The 12,441-nt window shown below is 34.8% G+C and overlaps 1 protein-coding gene across 1 annotated transcript in view; it reads left to right on the top strand.

Moving 5' to 3' along the window:
• FBXO11 (F-box protein 11) overlaps positions 1–12,441 on the top strand; it is an 88,645-nt gene that overhangs the window by 74,832 nt on the left and 1,372 nt on the right. The window contains exons 12-22 of the mRNA XM_045077812.1: positions 3,510–3,727; positions 4,674–4,759; positions 5,754–5,848; positions 6,857–6,979; positions 7,069–7,154; positions 7,912–7,988; positions 8,079–8,222; positions 10,450–10,560; positions 11,190–11,297; positions 11,610–11,718; positions 12,306–12,404. Coding sequence (XP_044933747.1) covers positions 3,510–3,727; positions 4,674–4,759; positions 5,754–5,848; positions 6,857–6,979; positions 7,069–7,154; positions 7,912–7,988; positions 8,079–8,222; positions 10,450–10,560; positions 11,190–11,297; positions 11,610–11,718; positions 12,306–12,404 — 1,256 coding nt within the window. The remainder of the gene's footprint in view (positions 1–3,509; positions 3,728–4,673; positions 4,760–5,753; positions 5,849–6,856; positions 6,980–7,068; positions 7,155–7,911; positions 7,989–8,078; positions 8,223–10,449; positions 10,561–11,189; positions 11,298–11,609; positions 11,719–12,305; positions 12,405–12,441) is intronic.

Raw genomic sequence — 12,441 nt, 5'->3', positions numbered from 1 at the left:
TCCCTCTCTTGCATTCCCTCTTTTGTTCCCTCTCTTGCATTCCCTCTCTTGCTTCCTACTCCTCAGGAAGCCTGCTTCTCCTTCTCCCTCTCCCCCTGCATTTATTCCCTCTCTTGCACTCGCACTCTCTCTCTTTCTCAAAAATAAATAAATAATATATTTTTTAAACAGCTTAAAATTGCATTAACTGAATTCTTTAAACCCATAACAAGAGATCGGTTTCCTTGTAAAATTATAAAACTGTTCTATCTGAATGTGGTAAAATGACTGTTTGGCAATGTAGGGGCTTCTGGTTTTAAAAGCATGAAAAGTGGGACACCTGGCTGGCTCAATCGGTGGATCGTGTGACTCTTGATCTCAGGGTCATGAGTTTGAGCCCCACGTTGGGAGTAGAGTTTACTTTTTTAAAGAAAGAGCATGAAGAAAAAAAATGGTTTTTACTACTTTCTTTTCTTGAATGTTATCTTAAAAGATACAGGTTCCAAACTTTGATGGAATTAAGGAACATTTTTAACCTTTAAATTACAACATGGTAAATGGCTAGTTGCCTATTACCAAGCCCACCATTACAGATTAGAGCAAATTATAAAACCTTATATTTATGGGGCACCTGGGTGGCTCAGTCAGTTAAGCATCTGCCTTCAGCTCAGGTCATGATTTCAGAGTCTTGGGATTGAGCCCCACGTCAGGCTCTGTGCTCAGTGGGAAGCCCCGCTTCTCCCTCTCCTCCCCACTCATGCTCTCTCTCACATTCGCTCTCTTTCTCTCTCTCTCAAGTAAATAGTAAAATCTTTAAAAAAAAAAAAAAAACAAACCTTTATGTTCAGGAAGATAAATTGGTAAACCTGATGTGAACATAAATATGTTGAGTTGTTTTACAACTGGTAGTGAGTTTAGAATTATCAGTAGGGGCCTAAGCAAAGGAGGAGAATAACATAATTACCAACTTTAATATAAAAAGTTGTACAGCAAAGAATATATACTTATACTTTATGACTCAGCTATGAATAACACACTAATATAACCAAAATTGTGCTATCACTACATTGGAAGAATACAGTGTGAATGTGTGTGATAGGAGATAGAAAGAGCTAAATTCTTACTTTCCGTAATAGAAAATGAATAGACATCACCTAAAACTGCAAACTCAAGATATAGCAATACAGATCTTAATTTAAAAATATAGAGGTGGGGCGCCTGGGTGGCTCAGTGGGTTAAGCCTCTGCCTTCGGCTCAGGTCACAATCTCAGGGTCCTGGGATTGAGCCCCGCATCGGGCTCTCTGCTCAGCGGGGAGGCTGCTTCCACCTCTCTCTCTGCCTGCCTCTCTGCCTACTTATGATCTCTGTCTGTCAAATTAAAAAAAATTTTTTTTAATTTAAAAAAAAAGAAGTGAATAAAAAGAGTCAGCCAGAAGAATTGAAAGTGGGGGACTTTGGATAAGGGAAAATGAGGAGAGAGGCTGCTGTTTGCCTTAGTAAATTCGATCTAGTTGACTGTCTTAACTATACAAAATCAAAATCTAGAGAAAATAGAGCATCCCTACATTTGAATCATTTTTAGTCAATACATAGCAAAGTATACTTGGAGTACTGTGTACTTGGAAAGTATAGTTGCAGTATAGTCAAGACGTGACAGTGCCTGTTGCTGAAGTAATTTTGGAAACCCAATAAGCAGCATACCTTTCCTTGCCACATTCTGAACAGATTATGAAATGAAGCCATTAAGTAGTGTGAGAAGACTGAAATAATTTTATTACCCTTAAAATATTAAGTTGGAGATTACGGCCTTGAACAGGAACCAAATGGGTCTGATTGACTGCACCCCAAAATTAAATAAACTTACTACTCCACAAACAAATATTGTGATGGAACCCCATATCAGGCTCCCTGCTCGGCGGGAAGCCTACTTCTTCTCTCCCACTCCCCCACTTGTTCCCTTTCTACTCTGTCTCTTTCTGTCTAATAAATAAATACAATTTTTTAAAACAAACAAAAAAGTTTGGTAGAGCACAAGGAGGGAGAGCAACAGGCAGAGGGACAGGGAGAAGCAGGCTCCCCACAGAACAGGGAGCCCTTGTGGGGCTAGCTCCCAGGACCCTGAGATCATGACCCAAGCCAAAACCACCTGGGTGACTGAGCCCCCCAGGCACCCCAGAGTAGCTATTTTTAATGTAATCCATATATGAAAAAGTTGCAGATAATTTGTTCTTTGTGGAAAACGAACCTGAAACTACTTTTGAATATTACTCAGAGGTCTGTTTTCTTAAAGAGTTAAATAATGTAGTAAACTTGAGTATCACAATTATATCCTGTTTTTCACCTTCACTAGATTTTGCAGAAAGTAATGAATTCCTGCTTTTGCTATATGTGAAGTCTTATATAGATACAACAGCACTTAATATAAACCTTTCTATACAGAAGCTTAGGATCAGGGAGGAATGGACATAACAAATAAACAGGAACAGTACAAAGCATTACATAGAGGTACCATAAGAAATTTAAAGAAAGGAGAGCATATTCAGTTTTTGAAGGGAAATAGACCAGAAGTTGAAGTGGCTTTTACAAGTGCCTTTTTGGGAATATCTCCCCCCCCCCCTTAATATTTAGTCTTGATTGGAGGTGCCTGGGTGGCTCAGTCAGCTGAGTGTGTCTGCCTTTGGCTCTGATCATGATCCCAGAGTCCTGGGATTGAACCCTTGTTGTGCCCCCTCTTGCTTACTCTTTTGCTCTATTTGTCAAATAAATCAATCTTAAAAAAAAAAAAATTTAGTCTTGATTGAATCTGAGAATTTAGGATATCAGTATTACAATAACTTATTATCATTACAAAATAAGTCTGTCCATTACAGAAAATTTAAGAAATTCATAGAAGTATAAAAGATACAAAAGCAATCTATCATATTTCTCAGATAATCACACCTTCATATTTTTGTTTTATTGTTCATTGTATTTTCTTGAAATAAAATTGAGACCATACTTAATATATACTATCTTTAAGAATATACTGTTTCTTTTATTTAACACGATAGCATGTAAAGCATGAATACAAGTTAGTCCATTCCCTGTTATTGGGCTAAGGTGAACATTATTTTCTGTGTCTTTTTCTGTAGTCTCTGATTATGTCCTTAGGTCACCTTTTTAGAATTTGTTTTCTTGGGACATTTTTAAATCTCTAAGAGTTTTTTTTTTTTAAGACTCAATAAATCTTTGTCAAAGGATGTGTATATTTATTGGGTGATAGTATTTATTTGCATTTATTAGATAAATCTTTCCCTTGTTTTCTTCCCTGGCTTTGCATATACTCAGACTGAGAAGAATTGTGATTCTCTGTTTCACCAAAATTAAATCTCTTTTATCATTTGAAATTTAGTGTGTATCTGTTTTATTTTTAACCTTGAACATTGCTGATACTTAATTTTGAGGCATACAGTAAAAAGGTCATTTTTTTAAAATGTCATTTCTTTTTGGGAAGTAGTCTTATCTTCAGTTTGATTTCTGTATTTTTCAGGGTTACTTTGAAAGTTGCAACATACACAGAAACAGAATAGCAGGCTTTGAAGTAAAAGCCTATGCTAACCCCACAGTCGTTCGATGTGAAATTCATCATGGGCAGACTGGAGGAATATATGTGCATGAAAAAGGAAGAGGACAATTCATAGAGAATAAAATCTATGCAAACAACTTTGCAGGTGTATGGATTACCTCAAATAGTGACCCAACAATAAGGTAATTATATATAATTATGGATGGAAATTACTTTTTTACTTTTTATGTTATATGAAAAGTCAAGCTTTAACTCTTAACTATTTTTCCTAGACACCTGACCACTGCAAAATAGATCTTCCTAGTAAATGTCTATGCGTCTGAATGAGCAAAGCTGTTGCATTTATTTTTGGGTGTTCTGTTTGTTTTTTAGTGATCTAAGTCATGCAAAATATTCTTTTATGAACAGTTGCAAATGTTATTATGATTTTAAGTTTATCAAACTGCATTATAAATGAGTGTATAGGGCCATGTTCTTTTCTTGGAACATGAATGACCTTGTCTTCTCTTTTTTTTGTCTGAGAGTCTGCAGATAGCATAACTCAGGAAAGTAATTAACTCCAAGATTCTTGGACAGATCAAAAATAACAAAAAGTCAGAACTTCAGGCCATCACTTTTCTTTAATAGTTCCTACCATTCCCTCTGGCTGCAGTAAGGAAACGAACAGATCCAGTCTGTTGGCTAAGACTGTAGAACCAGAACTATTATAACTTAATCAGTAACAATGAATTATTTTTGATTGCCAAGTTTTATTTTCCACTGGTTTTATGAAAGTAGATTATGAGATTTCCATCTTGTTAATATTCAGCATATGTGTCTAGATCAGCTAAAAAAAAGAAAAAAGTTCTAAATGTATCAGCTATTTTGAGGGGAATTTTTAAGAATGTTACTTTGTCTCAAATACTAGGTGGCTCTTTTAAGCTTTAAGCATTCGGTTTTAGAAAGAAAACAAAGGAACTTAGAAATCATCTAGTCTGCGTCCCTTGTTTTACAGATTAGGAAACTATGACCCCTAGAAGGTAAATAATTTTTTAAGGTACCATGAGTATGAGTGGCCCTGTAGTTGATTGTGTTAAATAAGCTTTCACTGAATAGAGGTTTATTTTTTATCATTTATCATAATTATAGGGGGAATTCTATATTTAATGGAAATCAAGGGGGAGTTTACATCTTTGGTGATGGACGAGGCCTTATTGAAGGAAATGACATTTATGGTAAGAATGTTTTGTTCTATAAAGTTTTGGAACTTGGTCTGTCTTCCTGACATTAGCAAAATGGACCACTTTGAAACCCTCCAAGAAGTGGTGATCCAATTTCTTTAAATTCTCAGTAAAGATTACTTGTGATGTTTATTTACTTATTAGTTACTATTCACTTAACATTTAATGGGTACCCAGTGTTTACCAGGAACTATACTAGATACCAGTGATGAAAATACAAATAAGACCTTAGTCTGCGGGAGTATGCACTTTCCTTAAATTCACTCTTTTTTCACTTTGGTACTAATTGTAAACGTAGGGGTGGGGGTGCCTGGTGGCTCAGTTGATTAAATGTCTGCCTTTGGCTCCCGTCATGATCCTTGAGACCCGGGATCAAACCTCACAGTGAGCTCTGCTCAGTGGGGAGTCTGCTTCTCACTCACTCTCTGACTCTCAAGTAAATAAGTAAAATCTTTAAAAAAAAAAAAAAAAACTATAAAGGGAAAATACTTATTCCTCATTAAAACTTTTTGAGATACAAATTCAGTAGACCATTAGATGTGTGTGTGCTAGACACAGATATGTTCATGGGCTTTCTCTTTTGCTGCTACTTACCTGGATAATATTTACATAAACCTTATGAAGTAGACACTGTTAAATATCTCCACTTACTGATTGGGAAACAAAGATACAATGAGGTTAAATAACTTAAAGTCACACAGGAAGGTAGAATTCCTGGGATTCCTTACTTGGCAGCCTGGCTTCAGAGTCTCTACTCCAAACTCTTATGCCTATACTGCCTACAGTTTTTCTTTTTATACTCCTAGTTCCCTTAGTTTTGTTTTTTAATGCTCTCAAACCATAAATATCTTTGTGAATGTGACATATTTCACAAAATTGTGCTTTTCCTAAAATTCTAAAAATTTTGACTACCATGTAGTGATGTAAAATTTTTACTGTGTTCCATGAAGCTCCATATGTTGACATTGTAACTTTTATTTTTAAATAGGCAATGCATTAGCAGGAATTCAGATTAGGACAAACAGTTGTCCAATTGTTCGACATAACAAAATTCATGATGGTCAACATGGTGGGATTTATGTGGTAAGTCAATTAATATAGTTCTAGAATGTCATGCCTCATGGCATGGATGAGGACAGAATTATATCTAGCCTTGAGTAGGCCATATTTAGCTTACAGAGTATGAGTTTATGACTGTCTTTAATATTTATACAATAAATAACACTCTTGTTCTCCCTGCCAGTATATGAATGACTTATATAGTATGTGTAGTGATCTGTAAAATTCAGTCAACTGACTGAGTTTAGGCATAGAGAATATACCTTTTTTTATTAAAGTCTTTAATTATAATTGATATTATGGGCTGACCTCTCAACCATCAATTGGCTGAGTTCTAATTTTACCCTGGAGTTTTGTTGGTGTGACTATGCTGGGAGTCTGAAATTTTCTAAAAGTAGTAAGTAAATTTTATAGTATCAGTGAAAGTACTAATAATACTAGACTTGAATATTTCTGAATATTTTTGAAAAGTCAGTTTTTCATTTGAATTTATCCTAAAACATAATTGAGCATCTTACAAGATTTTCAAACCACATATTGGTCCTCCACCTTCTGTTACCATGGTGTATCTGGAACTGTTATAACAGATTCAAGTGAGAAAATGTAGGAAATTTCAGAAGGGTCCTTGTGTAATGCCAGGTATGATTGATTTTTATTTTCAGTTCTAAATCTCAGTCTTAAGTCTTCTGCTCTAAATAAAAATAAGTATTTTAGTAACCTGAGATCTTATTTTGAATGATTTCACCAGTAATTTGAAATAGCTGTTAGCTTACTAAATGAGAGACCTTCAGTTTGTTATATATCTTAGAATGAAATAAGAGCTTAAAAGTACAAAATCACATAAAGAACAGTATAAAAACTTACAGAGCTTAAACTCAGGTAGAGGCTACACAAAAGCAATGTTACTACCTCATTCAGGTGAAAAAATAAAAATTGAAATTTTTTTATCATAACTGTTTTTAAAGGGGGGAACATACTATAAACTACTGGTTTCTAAAAGATATATATTGTATCAATGTAATTTTTATTTAGCATGAGAAAGGACAAGGCGTAATAGAAGAGAATGAAGTTTATAGTAATACTCTGGCTGGGGTCTGGGTGACAACAGGCAGCACTCCAGTACTGAGAAGAAACAGGATACATAGTGGAAAGCAGGTAAAATTATTTTGGATTTTTACATGGGAAATAGATTGTTTTATAAACTTTTTTTGTCATTTGAAAACAATTTTTTTTTTAAATTTTAGGTTGGTGTATATTTTTATGACAATGGACATGGAGTGCTAGAGGACAATGATATCTATAATCATATGTATTCAGGGGTTCAGATAAGGTAAACATTTTTCACATTTGGCTTTCTTTTGGGAGGGAATTCGGTGGGAATATGTGGGGTATGTAAAAGAACTTCCCTTGTTTATTTAATGCTCAACTTTTATTCCTCCTTTTGTATATATATTCATGCTCTTACCACATGCTTGGCTTAAATTGTCAGAATATAGCTTTTCTTGAACCAGCCAGTGGCACATATGCCTGCCATAGGAGCACGTTTCCACTCTTCTGTCATCCACTGTAACAGTCATAGTTGCCAGTGTACTCTATCATACTTGGAAAGTAGGCAGCTATATAAAAATACTTGTGAGCTATACCTGGCATGTTGTAGGCACTCAGTAAATGTGAGCTTCTCTTTTTACACTATTTCTGTAAGAGTATTAGTTTTTTACACCCCTCTTTCCTGTATTTTAAGTTTTAGAAACTGTAGTAGTACTTATAATTCAGCCCTTCATTTTATATATGAGGTGAGTATACAATAATAGTAGTCACTTAATCTAACCTCCCCAGTGTAGTTTATAGTTTAGGAGGCTCTATAGTAATAATATAATCTATAGCTAAGTATATTCTGTTGGAAATAGAATTAAGCAAAATTACACCAGTGTCTTTACCGACAAATTTCTCAGAGCATCTGGAAAGACACTCCATTGTATACTTATTCTTACTGTGATTAATATAAATTTTTTCACGGTTACCTAACATAACATGGGATATGGGAGTAGAAGCAGTTAAGATGGCATTATTTTCTATTGTATCCATAGGACTGGAAGCAACCCCAAAATTAGACGCAACAAAATCTGGGGAGGACAAAATGGTGGAATTCTTGTTTATAATTCTGGTATGTTTAATCTTTCATTTTTTCCTTATTGCTAATTGTCTTTAGAGCCATACTTTCCAAATAACATAACCTAAAATTTTGTACTTATAGGTCTAGGCTGTATAGAAGACAATGAAATATTTGACAATGCAATGGCTGGAGTCTGGATTAAGACAGATAGTAATCCTACACTAAGAAGAAATAAAATCCATGATGGAAGAGATGGTGGCATCTGTATATTTAATGGGGGTCGAGGTATTGTTGTTAATTTTGCATTAGTAAAAAAAACAATTTTTCATTATTCTTCCTCCATATCTTTAATGATTAGGGACATTGCCAATTAATATAAGCTTTAAGTGAGTGAATCTTAGTCTTTTTCCTTATCAGGTCTTGAGGTAGATTAGATTAGTGTCTGGAGGTAAAGAAGACAGGTGTTTGTACAATTTTTCTTTTCTTTTTGTAGCCATCTTGAGTGTGCTAGTTGTTGGGCATTTTTAAGGTGGAATTTGTTTACATTTTCTCTCTGGACTTTCTTTTATTTAGAATAGTGATATGACTATAATAAACATCAAGGTCCAGTTACAGAACTAGGTTAGAAATTAATTGGCCTGTAACTATATGAAAATGTCTGTAGTAAATAAGTATTGCTTTGTACCTGTTTGCAACTGTTTGTTGGAGAGTGGAATTAATGAAGTCAAGGCGTGTCTGGTTTTGTATACATGAAGGTCAACTCATTTTACATTGAGGCAAAAATTCCACATCTGCAAATGCATGTTGTTCAGAGAGACTAGGGGAGAATGTTAAATGCAAATTTATCACCGTTCCTGAAATGTCAGTAACCCAGCACTGTGCATCTTATATGGAAGGAATAGCCAGTTACTACTAATCATAATCAGTGAAATTTACTACTACAGCCAAGCAGTGATGATTCCATTAATGACAGACTCTGAAAGAGCTCATAATCTAATAATTCATTAAGATGATATACCTGATAGAGGAGTCTTTACAAGATATAATGAGGAAACACAATACAGTGGATGGTTTTATTTGTAAGGTGTTGAAAAAAGATTCATGGATTAAAATAACTCTTAAGCTGTCTTGTAAAATGAGCATTCACTGGTAAATGTGGGGTGGGGAGGCCATTCCCAGTGTAGAAAGCACAGTTCACACTTCCATTTGTTTTGTACCAACAACTGATACAGATGCTAAAGATACAATGGTGAATAAAACAGTACTACATCCCAGAAAGCTTAGAGTCTAATGGCACATTGTAACCAAAAATCTAAAGGAAACCACATGGTTCTGATTAGTAAGGCGCAAAGAGGTACTGAAAGTTGAGGCTAGAGAAGGGGCAGTGCCCAGATTCTAACTTTGTATACAGAATTCAGACTGGATCTTAGCAAAAGCAAAGATTAGAGGAAGTTGGAGTAGTCTTTTCCAGGGGAATAGCAGTTTAGAGGTCAAAACTGAACTCACAGGTGGGTTGAATGTCTACAGAAGTAGTTTCATATTTTCAGAGCAGAGATGCTCATATACAACTAATAATTCACTATACATAAGTAGGGTTTATAAGAGTAATATTAGCTAGTTCTTTAATGCAGTGTATGTTTACATGTATTAATTCATTAATCCTCATTAAAACCCTGTATGTAGGTGCCATTATGGCCAGATTAGATAAGGAACTCAGTGAGGTGGTAGAATCCGTATTTGAAGATCTGATAAGTCTGATTCCGCAGCTCATTTTTAAATCATGTTATACTCTCAGAAGAGAGAATAATAAATTCGATGGAGGGAAACAAATCTTCCAGAGGAAGTGACATTAGGAAGAAAGAAGGCAGGACATTCCAGGATGAAGAAATAATACAAACCAAAGACATTAGAGATAAAAATGTGTATCATATTCAGAGCATAGATAATGTAGTAAGACAATGGAATAGGTTAGGGGAATATCTTTAAAGGTTTTAAATGGCAACTTAATTTTAAACTTTATTCTGAAAATAGTTTTTAAGCAGAGAAGGAACATGGCAGTTGTAGGAAACTGGGAAGAACAGCAGAAGAGAGACTACAGGAAATTATAAATTATAAAATCATCACTTGATGATTATAAGAATGACCAGAAATAGGGTTTGCATGAAAGCATTGAGGCTATAATGATTCTAAAAATACTTCAAAGGACCTCATTTTAATTCAGTGTGAGAAATAGGTGCCAGGCAGCCACCAGGAATTTGTTGAGTGAACTAGACATGGTTCCCGGTACCATGGAATTTCCATTTATCTGGTAGAATGGTTACCTGCCATTTTAAGCAGTTCTTGGTTATTCCTACCTTAAACCCCTCTGAATTACTAATAAACTTTTCAGCTGAGAAATTAGTCCTTTTTTTATACAACACAGTCAGTAAGAAACTAAAAACCTGAATGCCGCCAAAACTATTAAAATTTGTTATGTGCATAAGCCTTAATCTGAGGAAATATTTTATTATAGGTCTCCTTGAAGAAAATGATATTTTCAGGAATGCTCAAGCAGGTGTTCTCATCAGCACTAATAGTCATCCAGTCTTAAGGAAAAACAGAATATTTGATGGCTTTGCTGCAGGTTTGTATTTTCTTTTGTTACCTGTAGCTTGTTTTCTATACATTAAAATGTTCAATCTTTAGAATATTAATTCTCTTTTGCTTATTAACTGAAGGGGTGTGCTAAGTGTGTTGCAAAAGTGGCTGAATGCCTTGCAGTTAACAATGGCTTATAAGAGCACGTAATCCAAGTTCTGGATTGTAATGTTCTAAGCCAGACTTTTAAGAAATCTCTCTTGGGTTCAGTAATAATTATGAAACCTTAATTGGGATAGAATGCAAGATTGTACTACCATTTGGAATACAAATAAATTCAAGCCCTCTGGCCTCTCAAACTTTCCAAGTATTGTGCACATATTTCAACTTTTTGCCAGGGAAGATGACACTTTTTTTTTTCTTCATACGTACAACTAGTGGCTACCTAAACATATTTCTGGGCAGGCATTATCATCATCTGCTTGCCATGAAAATAAGTATTAAGTTATGAACCATCTGTAGTAAGTAGTATGCCTTTCTTTAGCAAGGATAGGGGACTGTTAACAGTGGAAAATAAATGTTATTCTCAGTGACTCAAACATTTGCATCTTATTCTTTAGATGTTAAGAAACTATAATGTGATGATGCATCTACTGTTTGTAAATTTTACTTCAGGTATTGAAATTACAAATCATGCAACTGCAACACTAGAAGGCAATCAGATTTTTAACAACCGGTTTGGAGGCTTATTTTTAGCATCTGGTGTTAATGTGACAATGAAAGGTATGTTGGAGTCTGCTCTGCCTATAAATATACAAAATATGCCATTAAAAGATAATGGTATCAGAAGCCATTGCTGTCCCTCTGCCAAGTTAACTACAACTCCGAACTATTTTGAAAGCTTTGACTTGTTCTAAACAGTTGGGAGTATCTTACACCAGGAAAATCCATTTTTCTATTTTAAGCTGACGTTTTTTACTTAATTGGTTAGCCTCCTCTGGTCTTTAAAAAGTGACTATTGGAATAATCCTGTTATCTCTATTTTTATCTTAAGTCTTTGTCCTCTAGAATTTTACTTATTTTTTTTTATTACAGATAACAAAATAATGAACAATCAAGACGCCATAGAAAAGGCTGTTAGTAGAGGCCAATGTTTATATAAAATATCAAGTTATACCAGCTATCCCATGCATGATTTCTACAGGTATATTTCTAAATTACTTGTGAGTCTTGAAAAAGGGGAGATAGTGATTTTCTAAACTGGCAAGACATAATATTTTTACATTTTTCTCTTAAATGTAAGCTAGAGAAAATTGGGTATTGGAAAAATTACCAAGGAAAGAGACTATAATTGAGAATTTTTTATTTGTCCATAGTAAGTTCTCTGTGATCAATCTGCTTGAGACCACAAATATGGAAGAGCAACAGCAACTGTTGCTATCACTGGAAAGGTGGAACACAATGCTTTTGTTTGGGAGTTTCAAAGTAAAGGTCTAATTAATTGTCCCATGTACCCCAGTCACTGAGTGGTTCTTGATGCCCTGCCCCCAGATTAAGTATTTTTTAAATGAAAGTTTCAGCTGCCTTTCTACAGTTTGCAAATCAGGTGTTTTTCTCAGAAGACACAGACCAGGAGATTGACTTGTTAAAGTCCTTTTGCAGAAATTAACCTGGCCTAGAGCTACAAAAATTTTGGTTTTGTTCTTCTTGTAAGCCATAGGTCGTCGGGTAAAACGCAGTATTTTGAGGAAGTAACATTTCAAGAAAATAATGTAAGCTTTTGCTTTTTAGATGTCACACTTGTAACACCACAGATCGAAATGCCATATGTGTGAACTGCATTAAGAAGTGCCATCAGGGACATGATGTAGAATTTATTAGACATGATAGGTATGTAGCACACTTGCTTGCTCTGTTACCCACTTAT

This window comes from Mustela putorius, unplaced genomic scaffold (genome assembly GCF_011764305.1).
Source record: "Mustela putorius furo isolate JIRA1106 unplaced genomic scaffold, ASM1176430v1.1 tig00000224_pilon_pilon_pilon, whole genome shotgun sequence".
In the NCBI taxonomy this organism is placed as follows: domain Eukaryota; kingdom Metazoa; phylum Chordata; class Mammalia; order Carnivora; family Mustelidae; genus Mustela; species Mustela putorius.
Note: the sequence above shows the minus strand (reverse complement) of the source record. Positions and strands in the feature narration are given on the sequence as shown.